Source organism: Mustela erminea, chromosome X (assembly GCF_009829155.1).
Source record: "Mustela erminea isolate mMusErm1 chromosome X, mMusErm1.Pri, whole genome shotgun sequence".
NCBI lineage: Eukaryota > Metazoa > Chordata > Mammalia > Carnivora > Mustelidae > Mustela > Mustela erminea.
Window position 1 is genome coordinate 128,921,150 of NC_045635.1, and position 23,538 is coordinate 128,944,687.

General features: G+C 54.7%; 3 protein-coding genes and 1 non-coding gene across 11 annotated transcripts; 3 read left to right on the forward strand and 1 right to left on the reverse strand.

Moving 5' to 3' along the window:
* The first annotated feature begins 97 nt into the window (after positions 1-97).
* RPL10 (ribosomal protein L10) lies at positions 98-2,811 on the forward strand. Of its 4 annotated transcripts, none has more exons than XM_032330236.1 (6): positions 107-262; positions 1,148-1,206; positions 1,304-1,411; positions 1,611-1,749; positions 2,347-2,509; positions 2,594-2,807. In XM_032330236.1, exons 1-6 carry the CDS (start codon positions 240-242, stop codon positions 2,744-2,746), a joined length of 645 nt encoding a protein of 214 aa, XP_032186127.1. In that variant the 5' UTR covers positions 107-239; the 3' UTR covers positions 2,747-2,807. The 4 variants fall into 4 exon arrangements, with proteins under 4 accessions (XP_032186130.1, XP_032186127.1, XP_032186129.1 ...); XM_032330238.1 differs by having other exon boundaries at positions 137-262; positions 1,294-1,411; positions 2,594-2,811; XM_032330237.1 differs by lacking the exon at positions 107-262 and adding an exon at positions 724-829.
* LOC116583822 lies at positions 2,166-2,299 on the forward strand. The gene has a single exon (XR_004282921.1). It is a non-coding gene; the product is annotated as a small nucleolar RNA SNORA70 (small nucleolar RNA).
* A 1,169-nt stretch (positions 2,812-3,980) lies between the features above and the next one.
* Positions 3,981-10,288, reverse strand: DNASE1L1 (deoxyribonuclease 1 like 1). Of its 2 annotated transcripts, none has more exons than XM_032330235.1 (8): positions 10,086-10,288; positions 6,770-6,982; positions 6,346-6,434; positions 6,176-6,262; positions 5,421-5,521; positions 5,163-5,275; positions 4,827-5,075; positions 3,981-4,744 (listed from the first exon to the last, which is right to left on the reverse strand). In XM_032330235.1, exons 2-8 carry the CDS (start codon positions 6,899-6,901, stop codon positions 4,610-4,612), a joined length of 906 nt encoding a protein of 301 aa, XP_032186126.1. In that variant the 5' UTR covers positions 6,902-6,982; positions 10,086-10,288; the 3' UTR covers positions 3,981-4,609. The 2 variants fall into 2 exon arrangements, with proteins under 2 accessions (XP_032186126.1, XP_032186125.1); XM_032330234.1 differs by having other exon boundaries at positions 10,082-10,288.
* A 1,074-nt stretch (positions 10,289-11,362) lies between these two features.
* TAZ (tafazzin) lies at positions 11,363-23,059 on the forward strand. Of its 4 annotated transcripts, XM_032330850.1 has the most exons (11): positions 11,366-11,858; positions 12,027-12,155; positions 13,183-13,228; positions 13,482-13,567; positions 20,504-20,584; positions 20,655-20,696; positions 20,895-20,957; positions 21,124-21,176; positions 21,987-22,064; positions 22,213-22,310; positions 22,662-23,059. In XM_032330850.1, exons 1-11 carry the CDS (start codon positions 11,750-11,752, stop codon positions 22,903-22,905), a joined length of 1,029 nt encoding a protein of 342 aa, XP_032186741.1. In that variant the 5' UTR covers positions 11,366-11,749; the 3' UTR covers positions 22,906-23,059. The 4 variants fall into 4 exon arrangements, with proteins under 4 accessions (XP_032186742.1, XP_032186741.1, XP_032186743.1 ...); XM_032330852.1 differs by having other exon boundaries at positions 22,213-22,666; XM_032330853.1 differs by lacking the exons at positions 11,366-11,858; positions 12,027-12,155 and adding an exon at positions 12,328-12,346.
* Positions 23,060-23,538: the final 479 nt, after the last annotated feature.

Genomic DNA, 23,538 nt, shown 5'->3' on the forward strand with positions numbered 1-23,538 from the left:
GTGACAGAGCGTCCACCCGCCCTGTCCAGGACTCTATGGTACCTACGCGTGAAGATAGTCGGCCTATATAAGGCATGCGCAGGCGTGGGAGCGCCTCTTTTTCTTCGGCGCGGTGAGTAGCAGATGTTCTAGGGCCGTGCGTTGCCCTTGCTGATTTTCTGGCCTAGTTTGAGGCCTGCCTTAGTCTTCTGTCCGACTTTATCTGTTTCGTTGCAGCCACTGAAGATCCTGGTGTCGCCATGGGCCGCCGCCCCGCCCGGTGGTGAGTCCCGAATCCGTGAAATTTAGCAGCTGTGAAAAAGGAGGGAGATCCGTATTTCGCCTCTAAAACCAACGGTGGGGTGGGGCCTCTAGTGCACCTTTCCTGTACTGGGAACAGACTCCACGTTTTTCCCAATATCTTCCGGGTCGCTTGGGGTCTTTGGTTATACTGTTTCTTTTAAAAGTTGATGTTGCCCTTTAGAGCTGTTTCTGTTTTGTTCGGGGTGGGAGATTTACTACCCTGGACTACATCCGTTCCACCACTTTTCGGGCTGGGAGCGACGTCCGCCTTGCTTCCCTCCTGTCTGGGAAATTCGCCACGTTTTTAGGCTCGATACCCTTCCAGGGCCTTTGTGTACTATCCCGGTCTTATTTCTGGGCGACATGCCCGTGCCTTTTCGGACGCCAAGGGCCGCCCCAAAAAGCGGGCTCAGCCGCCTCGTGTGCCCTGCAGGGGGCGTCAGGATCTCTTCACACGTGGTTCGGAGGCGGATTTAGTGCCACTTGTCCAAAAGTCGGTGGACGGCATGAACTGAATTACTAATCAGCGAGTTGGCAGTGCCTTGAAGTGAGACATACTTTTTTTTTTTTAACTGAAAAAGCCCTTTTGGACATGTTGACTTTATGCGAAGTATGAAACCATAATAAGGGATCAAGCGACATTGTTTTCCTTTTATGTTATTAGCATCGGTGTTTTCTAACATCTCACCACCTTACTTTGACCATGTCTTGCTTAAAACCACCAGGGATGGAGACAGCTGGAGATTGACACATTGTTGTCCTCTCCATTCCCTGTCCTCCTTTTGTCTTAGTTTAAGGGAGCCCCCCAAAGTATTGTTGGGTTCAGTTGTGAACTGTAAACTTGGGTTTCCCCCCCTCCCCGCAGTTACCGGTATTGCAAGAACAAGCCGTATCCAAAATCTCGCTTCTGCAGAGGTGTCCCTGGTAAGTAGTGGGAGAGCTTCCAAACTAAACAGGTTTGGCTCCACTGACTGAGGTGCCTATGGCACCCACTCCCACACACTTAACAAGTTCTTTTCAGATGCCAAGATTCGCATCTTTGACCTGGGGCGGAAGAAGGCAAAAGTAGATGAGTTCCCACTGTGCGGCCACATGGTGTCCGATGAGTACGAGCAGCTCTCCTCTGAAGGTGAGGCAGGGCGCCTTCCTAATCACTCTGTCCATTCTGACTGCCTGGGCTTTATCAGTTACTCCTGAGTACGCAACGAGCAGCCTTTGTCAACATGGCCGCTACAGATGTGCTGTGAGAGCCAGGGAGGGTTACGGTAACTGCTTCAGGGCTGTCCTGTCTCACTGTGCTGCCTCCCCCCCCCCCATCGTCAACCTAGCCCTGGAGGCTGCCCGTATTTGTGCCAACAAATACATGGTGAAAAGCTGTGGCAAAGATGGTTTTCACATCCGAGTGCGGCTCCATCCCTTCCATGTCATCCGCATCAACAAGATGTTGTCCTGTGCTGGAGCAGACAGGTGAGCTGGGTCCTGGGTCTCTGCCTTTTCAGGTGTATGGCCATAGTTGAGGTCCTTGTTCGGCTCGATTTTTTTTTCTTAATCAGAGTAAAGAAATGGGCCTCGCACAACCAAACTCCACCACCTGTAATAAAACCAGGTTACATGTTACCGGGTGCATTTTAATGGACTGTTTCCCCCTCCTACCACTGCTCAGAATAATTGACTTGAGGGAACGAGCATAAGAGGCATGGTGACTCAGTTTGCCTCTTGGTGACTGACTAGTGGAGGGAGGTGCTTCTGAGGGAGTAGCTTTAATCCTGCTGACAGCCATCTGCCAGAAGGCAGGTAACTGAAGCAGTCACAGTTCAGTCTTTCAGATGAGCCCAGTGCCACCTCATAGGGACTGGCTAGTCAGTTTTGGGGTTTTCTGTTCTCTGCAGCCAATTAAGCCGACTGTGCTCTTTGTCTGTGGGGGCCCAGTGTGCCATGGCTGCAAACAGTAGCCTCCTCGGTAGTGTATGCAGCCTGTTGATTGTATGGGTTGCCCTAAGGGACCTTGGAGACAGCCCTTTTGGTGGATGCTGGGGTCTGACCTCATGGCTATCTCCAATTTAGGCTGCAAACAGGTATGCGGGGTGCCTTTGGAAAGCCCCAGGGCACAGTAGCCAGGGTCCACATTGGCCAAGTCATCATGTCCATCCGTACCAAGCTGCAGAACAAGGAGCATGTGATTGAGGCCCTACGCAGGGCCAAGTTCAAGTTCCCTGGCCGCCAGAAGGTGAGTTGTACTGAAAGCGCCATTCTTTCTTTGCTTGTCTCAGTGTCCAGACGTTATGATGACATTCTTTTCATCTCTCCCTAGATCCACATCTCCAAGAAGTGGGGCTTTACTAAGTTCAATGCGGATGAATTTGAAGACATGGTGGCTGAAAAGCGGCTTATCCCAGATGGCTGTGGGGTCAAATACATCCCTAACCGTGGTCCCTTGGACAAATGGAGGGCTCTGCACTCATGAGAACCTTAGCACTACCCCTTCCCGTCCTATTCATGCCCACCAATAAATCCAACTTCGTGTCTGTCTGTGCATCTGGATTCATGGTGGGGGGGTGCTTTTTGGAAACTCTGAAGTCACAATCCTTTATTTTGAGAAGGCGGCTGCTAAGTTGGCCAGGATTGGCATCTTCTCAGTTGTCTAGGATGTTGAGTTGGACCTTCCTAGATGAGAAGTTGTCAGTTCAAGATTTTCCTTTACAACTCCACTCTGATGAGTCCCTAGGCACTGAGTGCTGCCTTAAAGTGGCTGCTGTGGAAGCTCTCCTTGATGAGGGTCCCAGACCAGCAATGTGATCAGAAATGGGGAGAAGTGAAGACCAGGCATGGTTCTGGCCATGTTTGAACCAGCTGTCTAGGAGATGGGTCTTCCTGTTAGTCCTTAAGTAGTTTGTGTTAAAGTTGTAGGGCAGCTTTGGCCACCCCTTCCTGTGGCCTCTACAAGTCCTTGACTGCATCCTGAGCTCAAGCTCCCCCAGACTAGCTGAAATGGCCTGTAAGATGACCTTTCTTGGCAAATAGCGTGCGGCTCCCTTTGGTCTGGGGGTTCTTTGTGCTGTTTGGCACTTCAGTTTTAGGCCAGGGTTCCAAGAGGAGCATTCGCTTCAGCACCCTGGGGCAGCAGAAGTAAGCCGGAGGTATCTCTACTAGGCCTGATGCCCTGTGGCTCCCCACCCAGAAGGGGGTTCTAAAGATAAGGCTTCCAAAGTGGCCCGTAGTGGCTGCCCAGCCCCACTGCTGCTTCTCTGGGCTGGGCTGTAGTGTGCTTCTGGGAGTCTCTGGCCATTGAGAGTCCAGCCTTTTTTAATCATTTAACAGCCATTCATAAGGTTGAAAATTCCCTTTACTCTTGACCTTGAGATGGTTCTAAACCATAAATATTTGTGTTTAAATGGCCCTGATGTCCTCCTAGCTGGATTTACTGAGCTCTGGAAAATAAAGCTGGGGAAGGAAGGGTTCTATGATACCAACACCCAAAACAGGATCATTGTCAACATTTTGTGAAGTATCTGGTAGTCCTGCACGAGCACCCAGGTCCTCATGGGCGGGGCCTCTCTTGTCTGTTTGCCCCCTAGCCTTGGTTACCAGCCCGAGCCTCGCCTTGTGGGCACGCAGCCAGCGTGGACCCAATACTCGGATGGGGTGAGGTTGGGCTGCACCGTGGTTGTGAACTTGGGCTTGACAGCAGACAGCAGGGCTGTTTGCAACTTTTTATTTATTGGAGTCAACGACTGTAAATACTTTGTTTGCTAGTTACTGTGCGTGTGTGCGTGTAAACTGCTTATAGATCCCTGCGTCTGCCACAATTTTAATACTGATTGATAGGGATCCTGCGTGTAATAATTATAAACGTCCCCTTGGCACATCTGCTCGACTATGTAATAGCCCCGCAATTTAGCTTTTTGTTCGCAGCAGTGTTTCCTTTTGGTTATCTAATAAAATTTTCCAACCTATTTTGATTCCCTTCTCTGAGCTCTGCAGTTGAGCGCAAATCACCTGAGCGCCACCCCCCACCACCCCCCCCCCGTCTCCTCCCCCAGCCCTGGAGCCTGTTCTGTCCCCACCCCTGACACTAGCTGGGGGCAGAGTGGCATGCGTCTAGCCTCAGGGCCTGCCGCCTCCCACATTCTATTGGCGGGCAGGGGCCCAACTAAAGAACAGAAGCCAAGCGGAAGAGAAGGCAGAAGGCCAAGGGTTGCATTGTGGTGGGGCGGAGCTACGATCAGATGGAGGAGTCTCTCGGGAGCACACACGGGGGAGTGAGCAGGATCCGAGTCCCCAAGGCAGCGCGGTCCTCACATCTGCGGGCGGTAGGCTCAGGGCTGCTTCAGGCCACCAGGCCCAGGCGGGGGAGCAGGAGCAGGAGCAGCAGCAACAGGGCGGCCAGGCCAAGAGGCGGGACCCCGGGTGCCGCCCGGTTCAGCTCTACTTCCACAGGGTAGTGGTCACTGATGTTGAGGGCCTGGGGGAAGGCAGCAGGACACAGCCTCAGCGTTGGGGCCGAGGCACTTTCCTGTGGGCCTCTTGTGGCCTCTCCCCTTTACCTCCTCCTCGGTGAGGCCGAAGCTCCTGGGGAAGTTAAAGGCAGCTGCGGAGCGCAGCAGGCTCTGACAGCGCCCCCCATGCAGCACCACGCGGTCGTAAGCGCAGCGGGTGCTGGCCCGCACCGTGGTGTCCTCCTCGTCGCCGATCACCCACTGGAAGCCTGCCTGCGTCCGTAGCACCAGCTCCCCCAGGCGCTTTTTGGGCAGTGAGGCACAGTCAGCGTTGAAGTCCCCGAGCAAGATCATGTCCTGGAGAGGGGGGCAGGAGTCAGACCCGGCCACCCAGCACCCCCAGCCCCCCCACCCCCGTCCCCCGTGCGATCGTCCCAACCTTACCTGGCTCTGCCAGCGCTGGGAGACATCCAGAAACACGTCGTACAGGGCGTTCAGCTCCTTCTCCACGGCCTTCGGAGTGGTGTGCAGCGGGACCAGCACCAGGCTGGGAAGGACTGCAAAGCCGCAGGGACCAGGGGCTCCCACCTGCTCCTGGGCACTCCCCGCCCAACCTCTTCCCAGCAACCACGCCCTTGGGACCGCCAGCCAGCCCCTCCTTCCTGCTCCCAGGCAGCGGGGCCACCCTTCTTCCCTTCCTACCCTTGCTGGGAAAAGTGAACTGGGCCACAAAGGGCTCCCGGGCAAAGAGATCATCCGTGTCCTCATACACGTAGGAATCCAGGACTTGTGTCTTGTGTGACCTGGGGGACCGAGGCATGAGAAGCAGTGGCCCCACATCAGTGATATTTAGCTCAGAGCCGGGACTCAGAGCGAGGGGCCCTCCACCACCAGCCCTATTTCACCTGACTGCAGCCTTCCTAGCTGCTTTTCTAGAACTTTTCATTGAGATATACTTCACATAACACGGAAGTGAATTCTAGACAGATGATTTCATTGTCACCTGAGCACGCCCCTCGCCCTCTCCATCCCGAACCCAGAGGGTTCCCCCAGCCCAGGCTGTCCTACAGACTTAGGGCTGTCTCTGGAAACTGGGTCTGCCCAAGGTCCTCAATGAGCCCCCATTGTTGAGTCTCTTCCCAGAAGCTTCGTCTGGTTCACTCCCAAAGAGGAGGCCAGCCTTGCCCTGAGCCCCTGCGCTGTATTCCACAGGCGAGAGGCAGAGCGGCCCCACGTCTGGACATGGATAATGAAGTCCCCTGCCGTACGGACACGTGGCCATCACAGCTGGCTAGGCCGGAGGAGAGTCTGAGCCCGAAATAAAACCACTGAGGAGAAAAAGTGCAATGAGAAGGTGAGGACCACCGCGGGAGGAAGGCACCTGGAGCTGCTGTGACGATGGAGGCTCCTGGCACTGGGCGTGGTGCCAAGCCCGGCCCGGCCCCATCTGTGCTTACCGGTACACGTACACGTACTTCTCCATGTATGTGCTGCGCCCCAGCGAGGGGCTGCTCAAGACGCTGTAGAACCCAGAGCTGTCAAATCTGCCGGGATAGGGAAACCCAGGGTCAGGGCCCCTGAGGTGCTGGGGAGGCCCCCCAGATTAGCCCCCCAGAGCCTTCCTCACCGATTGAGTTCTCGGAGCAGGAGAGAGATAGCACTGCCAGAAGCGTCCACTACCTCCTGCAGCACCATGATGTCGCAGCGAGCCAGGATCTGCCAGACAGCAGGAGGGCTGGTCAGTGCCAGCGACCTCGGGAGGAAGACGGGCTCCCTGGGGAACTAGCACTGGTGCAGCCAAGAGTGATGCGGCTCTCTGGCTGAGGCCCACGGAGAGCACTGGACCAGCAAGGACCTGGGAGAAGACCGAGAGCCGCCCCAACCACACTCCACCCATAGTACAGAGGAAACGGAGGCCAATGACAGGGAATGTGCTCCCCATCTCCTTACCCACGTCTCCTGATGGCCCCTCTCCTCTGGGAAATGCCCCTGGTCAGGCAGGGCGGGGGCTTTGGGTAGTGGGCACAGCTTTCCTTCAGTGATGAACCTACCCGAACGAAGGTGTCCATCACATGTTCTCTGGCCGCCTTGGAAAGTGTCAGCCGCTGGCCATTGAAGGCACAGATGCGAAAGGCCTCAGCGCCCCCAGGCAGGAGAAGCAGGAACATGGCTGGGTAGTGCATGGCTGTGTGGGGGCTGCTGGGACCCTCTGGAGGAATCCAGGCCGTCCCAGGGCACGCTTCCAGCTGGGCTCTGTTCTGCTTCTGAAAGGACATGGCAGTGTGGGACCGAGCCAGCACCGGCTTCCCAGAACCGGCCTCTCAGAACCGACCTCCCAGAACCGCCAGCATCACAGACCACCTGCCTTTCTCCCCATGGACACCTTCCAACACCAGCACGCAGGGCTCGACTTCACTTTTTTTTTTTTTAACGATTTTAAGTGGGGTGCCTGGGTGGCGTAGTCAGTTGGGCGTATGACTCGTGATTTCGACTCAGGCCACGATCCTGCGTTCTGGGATCAATCCCACACTGGCAGGCCCCCTCCTCAGTGGGGAGCCTGCTTCTCCTTCTCCCTCTGCCTCGTCCCCCCTGTTCATGCTCTGTCTCTGAGTCTCTCCATCTCTCTCAAATTTCGAAGATTTAATTTTTAAGTAATCTCTATATCCAATGTGGGGCTTGAACTCACAACCCCGAGGTCTAGAGTCTCATGCTCCACAGACTGAGCCCGCCAAGTGCCCCTCTACTTCATTCTTCTTAATTGTGCTAAAATACACATAGCATAGAATTTACCATCTTGACTTTTTTTTTTCACCATCTTAACCATTTTTAAATGCGGAGTTGAGTGGCATTAAGTACATCCACACTGTTTTGTACATTCACACTGCCATCCATTGCCAGAATTTTTCCAGCTTCCCAAACTGAAACTCTGTCCTCCTTCCCCCAGCCCCTGGCGCCCGCCATCCCACTTTGTGTCTCCATGAATCTGACTACTCTCAGCACCTTGCAGGAGAGAAGTCCTACGTTACGTGTGTTTGTGACTGGCTGATTGCACTAAGCAAGTCATCAAGCTTCATCGAGGTTGTAGCATGTGTCAGAATTTCTGTCCTTTTTAAGGCTGAAGAGCATTCAGCAGTATGGATAAACCCAACTGAACTGACCTACTCCACCGTTCATGGACACTTGGCTCGTGTCCAGGCCTGGCCGCTGTCAATCACACAGCTTGCGAACCTGAGTGTGCCAAGATCTCTTCCAGTTCCTGCTGCGGATCCTTTCGTGTGTATACCCAGAAGTGAAATTGCTGGGTCACACTTTTCTGGGGAGCCACCAGACCATCTTCCACAGGGGCTAACTCCTTTGTTCCATTCCCACCAAGAGGTCACAAGAGCACCGAAAATCATCTCAGCCAGACCAAATCACCCACTGCAGAGGGGGATGGGCCCCTTTCCCACGGCCCTGCCCTCCCCAGACAGCCCATCTTGTTCAACCTACCTGCTAAAGCCCCCTGCTTTTTGAGCATCTCTTGGTTTACCTTGGTTTCAGATGCACTCAAACTTTGTCCTGCCATTTGGGTTCAGCCCCTTGCTTGATTCCTATCTGTATCATTCTCATTTAAGCAACATAAGTCCCTCTATTTCTGTCTGCCTGCTTTTCTCTGTCACCTCTGTAACCAGACTCAAGGTGTTCACCCCCTGGGGTGCACCAACTTGAATACAACCCAAGGAAGGGTTAAAAGCTAAGAGGGTTTTCGGGGCGCCTGGGCGGCTCAGTCATTAAGTGTCTGCCTTCAGCTCAGGTCATGATCCCAGGGCCCTGGGATCCGAGCCCCGCGTGGGGCTCCCTGTTCAGCGGGAAGCCTGCTGCTCCCTCTCCCACTCCCCCTGCTTGTGTTCCTTCTCTCGCTGTGTCTCTCTGTGTCAAATAAATAAAATCAATACAAGAATAAATAAAATAAAAGCTAAGAGGCTTTTAGTTCTTGGTACGAGTAAGGAGACGGGGATGGAACGCTACCTCCCCAGGACGTTAACAGAGGAAGCTTTTATCCAGTGGGTTAGGGGTGAGGGCAGGGAGCTTACATTACATAGGCAGTTTGGGTTCAATTGTGCAGGCCTAGCAAGTCAGCATGTTAGTGCAAACAACGTACGTTCAAAAAATGCTGGAAAACTCCACCTACAGGAGACTTTAGTATTATAATGGACTAAAGGGAGTTACTTTAGGACAACTCAGGGGCGAGGCCGGGGGAAGCAAAGGGACTTCTGTGCTCAGCTCCAATCTAGCTCCAACTGGCTCACAGGAGGCGCTATCAGGCAAGACACACCTAGCAAGGGGCTGTGAGGTGAGACGGTAAGCTGGCTGGGTGTCTCCGTGGCTGGAACTGTTGCTTTGGCAAAATAAACCATATTCCTTCTCTGCTTCCGTCCCTTCCCCCACTGCCTTCTACTCACAGCTTTCAGCCCTCTTATTTTTTTTAAAGATTTATTTATTTAAAATATTTTATTTATTAATTGACAGAGAGAGACCCAGTGAGAGAGGGAACCCGAGCAGGGGTAGTGGGAGAAAGAGAAGCAGGCTTCCTGCCGCGCAGGGAGCCCAATGCGGGGCTCGATCCCAGGACCCTGGGATCATGACCTGAGATGAAGGCAGACACTTAATGGCTGAGCCACCCAGGGGCCCCAAAGATTTTAATTTATTTGAGGGAGGAAGGGAGGGAGGGAGGGAGAGAAAGAGGGAGAGAGCGAGAATGAGCAGGAGGGAGAGGGGGAGAGAGCGAACCCAGAGCAGGCTGCACACTGAGCACAGAGCCCCACGCAGGGCCCCATTTCACGACCCTGAGATGACGATCTGAGCCGAAACCAGGAGGAGGACAATTGACTGACTGCAACACCGGGGCACCCCTTTGAGCCCTCTTATTTGAGTAACTTCCCACTGCATCCCAGGTGATGTTTTGTCACCTCCCGCTCTGCCTTCCTCTGTCTTCCTTGCCCTCTCTTCCCTGTTCTCCCTTCTTTGTCATCTAGTCTCTTTCCTACTCCTGGCTGGGCTCAATGTCTGTCTCTCCAGGGCCACCTGCTCTGTCACTCATGCTGGCTTGGGTGCCCTGCCCTGGTTACTATTCTGGGATGTATGTGGACATCTGAGCAGCCCCGGGCTGTCAAGGGAAGGCTAGAAGGCTCTGGGGTCAGGGGCCCGCACAAGGGCCAAGGGCAAGAAGAACCATAGTGACTGTTTCTGGCCTCAGCCCAAAACCCAGCCCAGGCCCAGGCTCCCAAGCTAAGTCTTGGCCCCCAGGGGTTCCCTTCCCCTTTCTCCCTTCTCCCCACGCAGGGGGCAACTTCCTCCCCGCTCTGCTCAGAGGGCTCCCATACCTACTCAGACCAGCTCGTATCCACGCCTGCCGCAGCTGTAAGCAGATCGCAACACGTCTACGGAGTCGCCGCGGCGGTCTGGGCAGGAACCGTAGGGAAGAAAAGAGGAAGGGACTCTTCCCGACCCACCCCTCCGGCCAGGCCGGTCGCCCCACCCTTCCTGGCGCTGGGGCTGGGCCCCGCGGGGCCGACGGCCGGACTCCACCTTCTCTGACCCACGTGGAAGCAGGCGCCTGCTGGAGGCCTGGAGCTGTGGGCGGGTGACAGCCCTGTGAGTCACAGAGATCGAGCCTCAGCGTTCCTATAATGAGTGGGGTCCCTGTGCCAAGGGCGCGGGTGGGGGGGGGCGGAGCGAGCGCGCAAATGCAACCGGGAGCTGTGCTCTCCCAGGCCCAGCCCTCAGTCCCCCACACGGGTTGCCTCTAGGCGGCACCTGGTAGGAAACGCACGAGAGACGGAGCTTGTGCCCGATGTCGGGGGAGACCTGTCGCGAGCCTGGGGACCCCCGAGGACAAGAGCCTCTTCTCCGTGTCCCCAGGGCGCTTGCCAGCGTGGCTGCACACTCCGCTCTCTGGAGACCCCAAGTGAGCCAGCCAGGCGCCCAGATTTATTTTTGAAGCACCTTTTTATTGTTTTTTAGAAAATGTTTCCAGGGGCCCAGTCAGTAGGGCATGTGACCCTTGAATTCAGGGTCCTGAGTTCAAGCCCCACGTTGGGGGTAGAGATTATTTAAATAAAAGAAGGGGGAAGAGGAGGAGAAGGAAAATAAACAACAGCTTAGCGGATACAAGGCTTTCTCCTGGGAGTAGAAGTGGTGGCTGAGAATACTGGAAATGTGCTGAACGACAGGAAATACTATATTATACATGGTATCTTTATTATTTGGCATATGTTGCTACATATACATCACACATTACATGTTACATATATATACACATATTGTACAAAGCTGTAATATTGTAACTGCAAAATTGTGTGCAGTTAATTACGTGAAACTACATAATGTAACACATAACAGGTTACATACATAAAACATGGCATACAGTATAAAATGCTACAAAATATTACAAAACGGTTAATTCCGTTATATGAATTTTGCCTCAATGAAAAATAAAGGGAAAGAAGAACTAAAGTAAAAGTGCCGTGAACTCCGGCCAGTCATTGTGCTGCGGAGCCCGGTCAGCTCCGGACACCTCCGGCCGCGCAGCCGCCGCCGCCGGGAACGTGCTCGGCGCGGCGCGGCGGGGCGGGGCCACACGGACCCAGGGCCCGCCCCCGCTGCCGTCAAGCGGCCTGATAGCCTTTTACGACAGGCAGCGGAGAGCGGGCCGCCGTCGCTGGCTCGGTTTCGGGCGGGGGCGCGGGGCTCCTGGCTGCCACCGCCGGGCCCGTTCGCTTCTCACTGCGACCCCCGGCTCCTGACCCCAGTAGCGGCTCGTCTGTGGCGAGAGAGCGGGGGCCGGCCCGGCCCTGGCCTGACCTGCGAGGTGACCTTGGTCGAGTCCCCTGCTGCGTGGAGCCCGTGTGGCGCGGGCCTGTCAGAGACCCAGTTCTCCAGCGGCCGGGGACACAGACCTAGAGCGGCCCTCCCCAGGCTGCCCCGTGGCAGGGGAAGCGCCGGGCCGCCTGGGGAGTCGGGAGCGGGGGAGCTCGGTGGGGGCGGGGGAGATGCCCCTGCATGTGAAATGGCCGTTCCCCGCTGTGCCGCCGTTCACCTGGACTCTGGCCAGCAGCGTCGTCATGGGCCTGGTGGGCACCTACAGCTGCTTCTGGACCAGTGAGTGGGCCCAAAGCCGAGGCAGAGTAGGCCACGGCTCTCCACGCCCAGCCAGAATTGGGGTTTGGGGTTGTGGGCGTGGGTAGGGGCCAGTTTGGCTGGGGGGAGCCCTGGGACCCGGGGAGAATGAGGCCAAGACCTCTCCCCACAGTTCGTCTCTCCCTCCAGAGTACATGAACCACCTCACCGTCCACAACAAAGAGGTGCTGTACGAGCTCATCGAGAACCGAGGCCCAGCCACGCCCCTCATCACTGTCTCCAATCACCAGTCCTGCATGGATGACCCTCACCTCTGGGGTACCTGGCACCAGGGTTCTGGGCGTAGGGAGGCATGGCGAGAATCCGGGAGGGGGCCACATAAAAGCAGAACCAACTCACTTCTCACTGGGCTCTGTACATATCCCTGGCACTCCTGTTCCTGCGTGTCCTGCGCCGACGATGAAAATATGATTGGTGGTCCCTTCAGTGTCCTCTCAGAAAATGACTTGGTAAGGGCTTCAGAAATTTGGAGGGACCGAGGAGGTGAGGAAGCAGCTGCAGGGCAAAGTCTGATGGCTGCTTTACTTTGTCGCATCAGGCCTGTGGAACCCTCCATTCTCTAAACTGTGGAAGGTCCCACAGAGTATTAAAACAAATCCAAGAACCATAGGGTATCTTGTCAACGAAGGTGTGGGCTAGAGGCTGGGAGACCCGTGTCCCGCCTCCAGGTTTGCCCCAGGCCGAATGTGTATCCTTTAACCAGCCTCATTTGGGAGCCCACTTTGCCACCTAGAAGTTCCTGCTCTGCTGACTTCACAGGGAGCTGCTTGGCTCCAGTAACCCAGATGGCTGGGTAGAGGGGTACCCAGAGCTTTTACTGATGAATTCGGGAGGTTAGACTGTTGTAGAGCTTATGGGAAACTAGTTAGTCAAATCAGAGCCTTTCAGAGCACACCCTGGCCACTGGGCATAGAAGGGCCCGTAGAGTGCCATAGGCAGACACCGGGGGACCAGGAGGGACCTTTTAGAGCCACTCAGTAACCTAGACTAATGTGGTGGCAGCAACAGTGGAGGGGCAGGTGTAGAACAAGAGGCAGTGGCAAAAGATACGGGGTGGGGGTAGGCAGGCCAGATGTGGCGACTAATAAGGTATGGGTGAGGGTGGGAAAGAGGGAGGAGCCAGGGCAACGTAGGGTCCAGCCCCAGGGACTGAAAGATGCTGCTTTCAGCCATAGGGAAATGGTAGTGCTGCTGCCTCTGTTCCTCATTCCCTGAAACCGGGTGACAGAAAAAGCTGTTCCCTGGGGACAAGGCAAGCTGGGGCATGAAGCCTTTCCTTCTCTAGGGATCCTGAAACTCCGCCACATCTGGAACCTGAAGTTGATGCGTTGGTGAGGAGGAATGGGCCCCTCGCAGTGGGCCTGGCAGGCCTCACCCGTCTCTGCCCAGATTTGCCCTCCTCCTGCTCTGCCCAGGAGGCGGCGTCCAGCAGTACAGGCAGGGCCCGGGGTGGGGTTCCGCAGGGCCTCAGGCTCTCCTGTGCCTCCTTTCCACACTGCCGACGATGTCAGGCATCATGTTGGGGGAGGGCAGGGAATTAGGGTGCAGGGGAGGCAGGGATGACTGCATCTGTCCCTACTTCAGGACCCCTGCGGCTGCAGACATCTGCTTCACCAGAGAGCTGCACTCCCGCTTCTTCAGCTTGGGCAAGTGTGTGCCCGTGTGCCGAGGTGAGCTGGTCCTCCAAGAGGGGCTCGTGGGCGAGTGAATGCAGGGAGGCACTTCTGCAGCCTTCTCTTCTTTTCTTCGGAGCGGGGACTGGTGGTCAGTGCTTTTGCTTGAGCAGTCCTGGGAGTGGAGGGACCCTGGTGGGACAGCCTGGGCACAGAGGGGGCCAGTGGCCACTGCGCTGCTAGTGTGACTCCCAGTTCCACTGCGTGGCTGCAGAGGTGGTACTGGCTGCCGGAGGAGTGAGGGCCTTGTGGAGAGTATGCATTTCCCGGGACTGACTGTGTGAACCTGGACTGTGGCATTAGAAGCCAAGGAGGCATTGTCTGCAGCTAAGAGACTCAGCCATGGGAGGGTGGCGTCATGGGTCTGTGGCGGTGGTGGCATGTGCTGGAAGCTGCAGCGTTTTGGAAAACAGGCTTGCCAGGTGAGGGTGTGACACTGAGGGCCTCAGGAGGTGAGGGCCGTTTTGATCCCCATTCTCCAGATAAAAGGGTTTGGAGGAATTAATCCGCTGGCCCAGGGTCATGGGGCGAGAGGTGGCAAAGCCAGGATTTGAATCCAGGTTGCTCTTTTGTCTGGGAAAGGACAATATTTTCTAGGCAGAGTATGAAAGGAAAGGCATTCGAGACACAGGAAGCACATGCCAGGCCCTGAAGAGGTAAGTGATAAATGTAGAAAGTGTAGGTTGCAGGCCAGCCAAATGTGAACATTCTGGAACAATCGTGTTAGGAATTTTGGACTCTATTCTGTCATCAGGGCAGTGATGTGCTTCCCTCTGTGGTTCAGAGAGAGAAACCGTCCCTGCCGCAGCATGGCTTGTCGGGGGAGGGGGAGCAGAGCTCGGTGGAGGCCGAGAGCCCAGGTAGGGGTCGCTGGGTCATTCCGGCAGCAGCAGACCATCGTAGCTGCATCTCTGGAGGCCGCTGCGGACAGCTGAGGCAGAGTAGACAGGATGTGTTGACAGACTGAGTGTGGGAAGGGGTAAGGAAAAGATAGCTTGAAGACTGATGACACTGAGCCACTGGGAGGAGGGGACGGACGGCAGGCAGTGTGGGGGTTGAAAGGGAGGGCTGTTGTGTTCGGCACATGTTTCACTGGAGGAGCCTGTCACCCGAGGAGGGCAGCGGTCCCAGAGGCAGTGGGATGTGCAGTTCGGGAGCTCAGAAGAGCGCTCGAGCGCGCAGCAGGGACTCAGCGACTAACAGAGTTGCAGAAGTAGAGGAAAGATGGCAGCGAGGGCGAGCGGATGGCCAGCAGGCGCTAGGACGGCAGCTTAGAGCGTGAACAGAGACACAGGCCACCGGGGCAGCAGGAAGCAGTGGCCAGGCAGGAAGGAAGCAAAGCAGGGCCCCTTGGCACTGGAGAAGCCTCCAGGGACCCTGGCGAAGCCACTGCTGTGAAGTGACAGCCACAGGAGCTGCCAGGGCCAGGAGGGGGTGGGGATAGCAGGGGTGTCCACCCCTCCCAGAAGGGCCGCCAGGAAGAGGAAGAGGGAGGAGGCAGTAACCAAAGGGTGTCAGAGGTCAAGGGAGAGTTTCTTACTTCTGCTGGGGAAACGCAGTAAAGTAACCTCAAAAAAATGAAGGGCTTTTAATGAAAAGCTGCAGCACTCAGATCCTCACATCTGCTCTTTGGAGACAACAGCTTTGAGTGCTTTCACTTCTTGCTGCGTTTGAAGGCTGCTTCATTTCCCCAAAACCTGAGCAGAAGCTACGAGTGTTGCGGCGAGTGCCCGTGGCATCCTGTGATGGGAGCTCTGCTCAGGTGCCTGATCTCAGGTCCTCCCTTCTGCGACCTCACACACAGGCTTTCTGTGTCCACGTCTTTTTTCTTAAGTTGTATGTATTTAATTCTTAAGTTGATTTATTTTTTTAATGGGGTGTCAAACGCATGACCCTGAGATCAGGAGTCACATGCTTTTCCGACTGAGCCACCCAGGCGCCCTCCACGTCAACTTCTTGTCTTGTTCTGCTTTTTGTTCTGCATCTAAGTTTTACTGTATGGTTAAAACCAGAAAACTGGGGGCACCTGGGTGGCTCTGTTAGTTAGGTGTCTGCCTTGGGCTCAGGTCATGATCCCAGGATCCTGGGATTGAGTCCCGCATCAGGCTCCCTGCTCAGTGGCTAGCCTGCTCCTCCCTCTTCCTGCTGCTCCTCCTGCTTGTGCTCTCTCTCTCTGACAAATAAATAAATAAAAATCTTTAAAAAATCTTAATTCTCAGCACCTTCAGGGAGAGAAAGTGGACAGGGACAAGCTATTTTTCAAACATATGTGATGTGGAGCAAAGATCTAACAGATTGTGTTAAAGTAAAGGAAGTATCTGGCTTACTTGGCTTCTGTGTTCCAAAATACTCCATTTCCCCCCCAAGTACAGGCTTTATGATACGAAGTATCAAAGTGATCTTGGACAAGCAGAAGTAGCATTAGCAGAAGCTAGATACTCATGTGTTGTGCCAGAATCATGGTAGTAGTATTTTTTCCCTTTATTTATTTAAAATTTCTCTTTTTTAAAAAAAAAGATTTCAAGTATTTATTTGAGAGACAGAGAGAGAGATCACAGAGGCAGAGGGAGAAGCAGGTTCCCCACTGAGCAGAGAGCCTGATGTTGGGCTCGATCCCAGGACTCTGGGATCATGACCCGAGCCGAAGGCAGATTCTTTTTTTTTTTTTTTAAGATTTTATTTATTTGACAGAAAGAGAGAGAGAGATAGCAAGAGAGAGAACACAAACACAGGGAGTGGGAGAGGGAGGAGCAAGCTTCCCACAGAGCAAGGAGCACGAAGATGCGAGGCTCGATCTTAGGACCCCAGGATCCTGACCTGAACTGAAGACAGACACAGAACTGACTGAGCCACCCAGATACCCCTTATTCATTCATTCATTCATTCATTTGTGTGTGTGTGTTTTTTTTTAAGTAGGCTCCGTGCCCAGTGTGGGGCTTGAACTCATAACCCTGAGATCAAGAGTTGCATGCTCTACCAACTGAGCCAGCCAGGCGCCCCTAAGTTTCATCCTTTTTTAAGACTCAGGAATTTTCTGTGTGTGTATCTGCGTACACCACATCTTTCTTCATTCATGTATCGGCGGATACATGGCTTGGTTCCCTATCTTGGCTACTGTGAAGCTGCAGTAAACACAGGGCTGCATGTATGTTTTTTAAAGAAAGTATTTATTTGAGTGAGAGAGGACGAGCAGGGGCATAGGCAGAGGGAGAGGGAGAGGCAGACTCCCCGCTGAGCAGGGAGCCCGATGCGGGGCTCCATCCCAGGACCTTGAGATCATGACCTGAGCTGAAGGCAGATACTTAATCAACTGAGCCACCCAGGTGCCCCATCTACATATTAATTTTGTATCCTGAAATTTTATTAAATTCATTTATTACTTCTAATAACTTTTTGGTGAAGTCTTTAGAGTTTTCTATGCATGGTATCATGTCATCTACAAATAGAGATAGCTTAACTCCTTCCTCATCAAAGTGGATGCCTCTTATTTCTTTTTCTTTTCTTTTTTTTAAAAGACTATTTATTTGAAAGAGTGAGGGAAAGCAAGAGGGCAAGGGAGAAGGAGAAGCAATACTCCTCATGGAGCAGAGAGCCTGATGGGGGGCTGGATCCCAGGATGCTGAGACCATGACCTGAGATGAAAGCAGAGGCTTAACCCACTGAGCCACCTAGACACCCCTCATTTCTTTTTCTGGTCTGATCGCCGAGGCTAGGATTTGTAGTACAATGTTGAATAAAAATGGCAAGAGTGGACATCCTTGTCTTATTCCTAACCTTAGAGGAAAATCTCAGTTTTTCTGCATTGAGCATGATGTCAGCTGTGGTCTGTCATAGGTGGCCTTTACTATGTTGAGTTATGTTCTCTCTAAACCCTCTTTGTAGGGGCGCCTGGGTGGCTCAGTCAGTTAAGCATCTGCCTTCAGCTTAGGTCATGATCCCAGGGTCCTGGGATCAAGCCCCACATCGGACTCTCCGCTCAGCAGAGAGCCTGCTTCTCCCTCCCCCTCTGCCGTTCCCTCGCTTGTGTGCTCTTTCTCTCTCTCTCTGTCAAATAAATAAATAAAATCTTTAAAAAAATAGGAAAAAAGTAAACCCATTTTGTTGAGAATTTTTTTTATCATGAACAGATGTTGAATTTTGTCAAAATGCTTTTTCTGGGCGTGCCTGGGTAGCTCAGTTGTTAAGCATCTGCCTTCTGCCTTCGGCTCAGGTCATGATCCCAGGGTCCTGGAATCGAGCCCTGCATCGGACTTCCTGCTTCTCCTTGTCCCACTGCCCCTGCTTGTGCTCCCTCTCTTGCTGTGTCTCTCTCTGTCATAAATAAATACAATATTTTTTAAAAATGCTTTTTCTAGGGCGCCTGGGCCTCTGCCTTCGGCTCAGGTCATGATCTCAGGGTCCTGGGATCAAGCCCCACATCAGGCTGTCTGCTCAGTGGGGAGCCTGCCTCCTCCTCTCTCTCTCTGCCTGCCTCTCTGCCTACTTGTGACCTCTGTCTGTCAAATAAATAAATAAATAAATAAATAAATAAAATCGTTTTAAAAAATGCTTTTTATGCATCTACTATGATTGTATGATTGTCACCCTTCGTTTTGTTAGCGGGGTCTCTAGCATTGATTCACAGATACTGAACCATCCTTCCCTCCTTGGAATAAATCCCACTCCACAGTGGTGAATAATCCTTCTAACGTGTTATTGGATTCAGTTTGCTAATACGTCGTTGAGGGTTTATGCGTCTGTGTTCATAGGGTTAGTTAGTCCTGTCCTCTTTTTTTGTAATGTCTTTGGTTTTGGTATCAAGCTGATGCTGGCCTCACAGAACATATTTGGAACCCTTCCTTCCTCTTCCATTTTTTGGAATAGTTTGAGAAGAGTAAATATTATCTCTTCTTTAAATGTTTGGCAGAATTCACCTGTGAAGCCATCTGGTTTGTCGGAAGTTTTTGTTTTGTTTTATTTATTTATTTGACAGGCAGAGATCACAAGTAGGCAGAGAGAGAGAGAGGCGGAGAGGAGTAAGCAGGCTCCCCCTGAGCAGAGAGCCCGATGTGGGGCTCGATCCCAGGACCCTGGGATCATGACGTGAGCTGAAGGCAGAGGCTTTAACCCACTGAGCCACCCAGGCGCCCCTGTCAGGAGTTTTTTGATGACCAATTCAGATAATCATTCACTAGTAGTTGGTCTATTCTGCTTTTCTGTTTCTTCCCGATTCCGTGTTGAGTGTGTCTCTCTCTTTCAGGTTGTCCAGCTTTTTGTTGTGTAGTTTTTCACGCTACTCTTGTGGTCCTTGGTGGATCTGTGGTACCGGTCGTTCGTTCTCCTCTTTTCTTGCTGAGTTTAGCTAGAGGTTTATCAATTTTATCTTTTCAAAGACCCAGCTATTGGTTCCATTGATATTTTTTTAGTATATTTCATTTATTTCCACTCTGATGTAATTATTATTTCCTCCTTCTACTAACTTTGGGTTTTGTTCTTTTTCTAGTTCTTCTGGGTGTGAGGTTAGATCAAGGTTTTTCATATTTCTTGAAGTAGGCGCGTGCAGCTCTGCATTTCCTTCTTAGAACCACTGGCAGTGTCCCAGAGCTTGAGGAGCCTTGTAGTTTAGCATGATTTGCATTTCAAGTCGGCTGGTGCTGTCGCACCAGTGAGGTTTGGTGGAGATGGGCGTGGCGCACCGAAGCCCCCTCCTACCAGGGAGAGCTGTGCCGCGGAGGGGAAGCCCTGCTCTCCCGACGCCCTGAGAAGCCACCGGGACCGCCTGCTCCTCAATTCCAGCCCCTGTGGGAGCTGCTGGGCCAGATTCCCACTGGGCTGGCTTGAGTCGAGCGTCCTGGACGGCTCTCTAGCACCTTCTAAACACTCGGCCTTGCAGAGAACAGGTTAAAAGCTCATTTCCTGTGCACTGACTTGAGATAGCCCCAGTGTCTGTCTCCTTGTCTTTATGGTGTGTCTCTCCCTCCTTGATGAGGCTGCCCATCATTGTCCAAGGTAGAGGTTCTGGCCGCGGGGTCACAGCGCATCCCCACTGGGCTCCCAGCTGAAGGCCAGCGCATAGCGTTGGGCACCCGTATCTGCGCTGTTGCTCACTGCCAGCCCCCCCGGGCTCAGTGTCAGGGTCTCCAGGTGTCTCCACGGTGGGTGTTGTTAGCCTTGGGGGCACTTAAACCCCCATTTTTTCGGCCTAGCGAGTTTGACTTTTCCCGGCTCTCAGTGACGCCACGTGTCGCATCGACGTTCTCCCTTTCCCAAGAGGCTTCAATGACGAGAGTCTAGTTTCTGGGGGAGCCCCATGAGGGGCGAAGGGGTCAGCCGGGAGGGAGGGATGGTGGAGGCTGAGGGCTCAGGCGGGGCTGGGATGCCTTTGGAGAGTGGCTGTGGCGACTGGCCCAGCCGAGAGGCAGGAAAGGCTGTGCAGGGGCTGAGGCCCCTGTGAGGCTGGAAATCACGAACAGACTTGGTTCGCTCCTGCGATGCCCTCAGGGCCAGGGGTGGCAGACAGTAGGCTTGCCCCAGGGGTGGTGTACCCCAAGGGGAAAGGCTGCAGGAGCTGATGGGGGGCTTAGCAGGCAGGGAGCGGAGCTGGCGGGCCGGTCTGCGAGGGTGTCCGCGGAGCAGCGGGCGGGGCTGCGGGGGACAGGAAGGCAGAAGGTGGGCTTGGAGGCCACTGGAGGAGTTGCCAGATTGGAAGTTCAGTTGGAGGCGGTTGGAGACAGTGATGCTTCCTTGTCCGTGAGCGGTACTTGGAGGGTTAGAGGTTACCATTGAACAACTGCTGTCGTGGGCCCCAGGGCAACCGTGGCTGAATCCCCAGGGACAGGGATCGGAGGGTGTCCGCATGGCTGGTGTGGTGGGGATGACGGAGTCCTTGAGCTGCCAGAGCAAGGAGGGTGCCCCGGCAGAATGGTGACCGATGGCGCGGCCTTTTCCCGGCAGGAGATGGCGTCTACCAGAAGGGAATGGACTTCATTCTGGATAAGCTCAACCACGGGGACTGGGTGCACATCTTCCCAGAAGGTCAGTGGCGCTGGCAGGGTTGCGCACACACCCAGCTTCCCAGCCTCACCCCTGTCCTGTCTCTCAACAGGGAAGGTGAACATGAGCTCCGAGTTCCTGCGCTTTAAGTGGGGTAGGTGCTGCTGCCCGGCGGCCTGGGATGGGGGTGTGAGTGGTGCCGGGGCCGGGGGCAGCGCCGGCACAAGGGCTCGCCTTGCAGAGGAGCCAGACCAGGGCAGTTGGTCTTAATTGGAGGTGGGCAGCGGTGGCTTTGCCGTAGACTGGCACAGACGTTGGCTTGTGCCAACATTTCTGCCTCTCCCCGGGGCAGGAATCGGACGCCTGATTGCCGAGTGTCATCTCAACCCCGTCATCCTGCCACTGTGGCATGTCGGTGAGCATCCCTCTTGGGCCGAGGCTGCAGCCTGGGGGTGAGGGCAGGGAAGGGGGCGGCTTCCCTAGGTTTGGGGAGAGTTCCACTGGGTGGCAGGGAGAGGGACCCCGGGGTGGAGGGGGCTGGGGCTTCCTTTGTTCCCAGGCCTCTGTCCATTGTGCTGCAGGAATGAACGATGTCCTCCCTAACAGCCCACCCTACTTCCCCCGCTTTGGACAGGTGGGTACGGGCTGCTGGCCTTCGTCTGTCTGTCTTGCCTGCCATCTGCCTCTTGTCTCCCACTTAGCACCACTGAGGCCAGATTCAGCCGCAGCAGGGGGACCGAGTGGAACAGAGAGAGAGGGACTTCCTGGCATCGAGGCCGGTAGAAGGAGAGCAAGAGGGACCAGGCCGGGTCGGGGGAGCCCTGGGGTCTAAGCAGGACTTGAATGTCTCTCAGCCTGACCACCTTGTTTTATTTTATTTTTTTGGAAGATTTTATTTGACAGAGAGCGAGCGAGAGCAGGAACACAAGCAGGGGGAGTGGGAGAGGGAGAAGCAGGCTCCCCGCTGAACAGGGAGCCCGATGTGGAACTCGATTCCAAGACCCTGGGATCATGACCTGAGCCCAAGGCAGAGGCTTTAACCCACTGAGCCACCCAGGCACCCCCTCCCCACCCACCCCCCACAAACTTGTTTTATTTTTTTTATTTTTTATTTATTTATTTATTTATTTGTCAGAGAGAGAGCGAGCGAGAGCGAGCACAGGCAGACAGAGTGGAAGGCAGAGGCAGAGGGAGAAGCAGGCTCCCTGCCGAGCAAGGAGCCGGATGTGGGACTCGATCCCAGGACGCTGGGATCATGACCTGAGCCGAAGGCAGCTGCTTAACCAACTGAGCCACCCAGGTGTCCCACAAACTTGTTTTAAAGAGGGAGCGTGGCCATGAGGGAGCATGCAGCAAGTTAGGGGCAGGACTTAGCTTCTGGCTCTCTCAGGTGGTTGGGCGACAGCTTGTTTCTGTCACGCGCTGGTGGCTGCTCTCTCTGCAGAAAATCACGGTGCTGATCGGGAAGCCCTTCAGTGCTCTGCCTGTGCTCGAACGGCTCCGGGCGGAAAACAAGTCGGCTGTGAGTTGCCTTTCTCCCCGGCGCCTCCTCCACCCGCTGCCCTGGGCTACCCTGTGGCTGGCGTGGCCTCTCCCGGCACCCTCGGCCTCCCAGGGCCCCGGGCCAAACTGCCGAAGGCCCGCAGGCGAGCCCCCATCCTTCTCCTCAGGTGGAGATGCGCAAAGCTCTGACCGACTTCATTCAGGAAGAATTTCAGCACCTGAAGACCCAGGCGGAGCAGCTGCACAAGCACCTGCAGCCCGGGAGGTAGACGTCAGCCTGCCATAAGCCTGCCGGCTCCTGTCCCCCGCCTGCTCCCTCTGGCCCCCAGGCCCGGGAAAGAGGCAGCTCCGACCTGGGACCCAGCCGCCTGCTCTCAGTGCTGCCTTTGGGTCCTTGCATGGCACAGAGCTCACCTGGGGGACAGACTGGTGTTTTGCAGTCACATACATTTTTTTAGACAGATGTGTGCATAAGCCCTGGCAGGTGTCCTGTCCTCATCAGCGAGCATTCCCCCCGCTCTGAGCCGCTTCAGTGGAAGGAAGCGTTTCAGCTGCTCCTCCCACTTGGGCACGAAAGAAAGGAGAAACTTGGGCGGGGCTCCTCTCTTGCCTCCAGGTGTCCCCTTCCAGCGCTGGCATCAGGACAGAGGGGACTTGAGGGGGGGCAGGTGGCCAGGCCGGAACTTTGGTCTTCTCTCACCTGCCCCGATCTGGGAGCCGCTGACCACCTCCTCAGAGACGGCCGCCAGCCTCGTCTTCCTTCTGCCCGCACTTTGCACAGGCGTGGGGTCCTTGGGCAGGGCCCAGCCCTGGGCTGCAGGCGGACGAGCCGCCTTTTGCCAGAAGCGGAGCCCCACTGAACGGAGCCTGTGGCAAGGGGCTGAGACCCTGTCCCTTGCCCGTGTGCCCGGGCCCACCAGCTGCTCTGTCTTCCACCTCCCTGGTATCCCTTGAGTCCCATGGGACCTGGGTTTTCATGTTTTGTAACCAATAAAGCATCTGTGTTGTGTTTTACCTCTGGCTTCTTCACGGGTCGGGTCGTGAGGTGGCTGCTGGACAGGAAGGCTGGACCCTTAGAGCAATAAGGGCCCTTGAGCACACCAAGCTCTCACTGTAAACTTCAGTCATTATCGGGGTGTCTGGGTGGCTCAGTTGGTTGTGTCCAACCTTTTTAAGATTTTATTTATTTGACAGCATGCAAGCACACACGTGCACACATGGGGAGCGACAGGCAGAAGGAGACGGAGAAGCAGGCTCCCCGTGGAGCCGGGAGCCCAATGTGGGGCTCAATCCCAGGACTCTGGGATTATCACCTGAGCTGAAGGCAGACACTTCACCAACAGAGCCACACAGGCATCCCTGAAACTCTTGATCTCAGTTCCGGTCTTGATCCCAGGGTTGTGAGTTCAAGCCTTGTGTTGGGCTCCATGCTGGGCTTGGAGCCTACTTGGAAAAGAAAACAGAAAACCTCAGTCATTATCTGTAATGCCCAT

Bases quoted from the DNA above. Each gene is read 5' to 3' on its own strand.
- RPL10 (XM_032330236.1), top strand. From the start codon at position 240: ATGGGCCGCCGCCCCGCCCGGTG. The intron at 263-1,147 runs GTGAGTCCCGAA...CCCTCCCCGCAG, and splicing joins GGCCGCCGCCCCGCCCGGTG to TTACCGGTATTGCAAGAACA. The intron at 2,510-2,593 runs GTGAGTTGTACT...ATCTCTCCCTAG, and splicing joins AGTTCCCTGGCCGCCAGAAG to ATCCACATCTCCAAGAAGTG.
- DNASE1L1 (XM_032330235.1), bottom strand. From the start codon at position 6,901: ATGCACTACCCAGCCATGTTCCTGCTTCTCCTGCCTGGGGGCGCTGAG. The intron at 5,276-5,420 runs GTAGGAAGGGAA...GCGGCTTTGCAG, and splicing joins GTTCACTTTTCCCAGCAAGG to TCCTTCCCAGCCTGGTGCTG. The intron at 5,076-5,162 runs GTAAGGTTGGGA...CCCCCTCTCCAG, and splicing joins CCCAGCGCTGGCAGAGCCAG to GACATGATCTTGCTCGGGGA.
- TAZ (XM_032330850.1), top strand. From the start codon at position 11,750: ATGCCCCTGCATGTGAAATGGCCGTTCCCCGCTGTGCCGCCGTTCACC. The intron at 13,568-20,503 runs GTGAGCTGGTCC...TTTTCCCGGCAG, and splicing joins GTGTGTGCCCGTGTGCCGAG to GAGATGGCGTCTACCAGAAG. The intron at 22,311-22,661 runs GTAGACGTCAGC...TCTTGCCTCCAG, and splicing joins AAGCACCTGCAGCCCGGGAG to GTGTCCCCTTCCAGCGCTGG.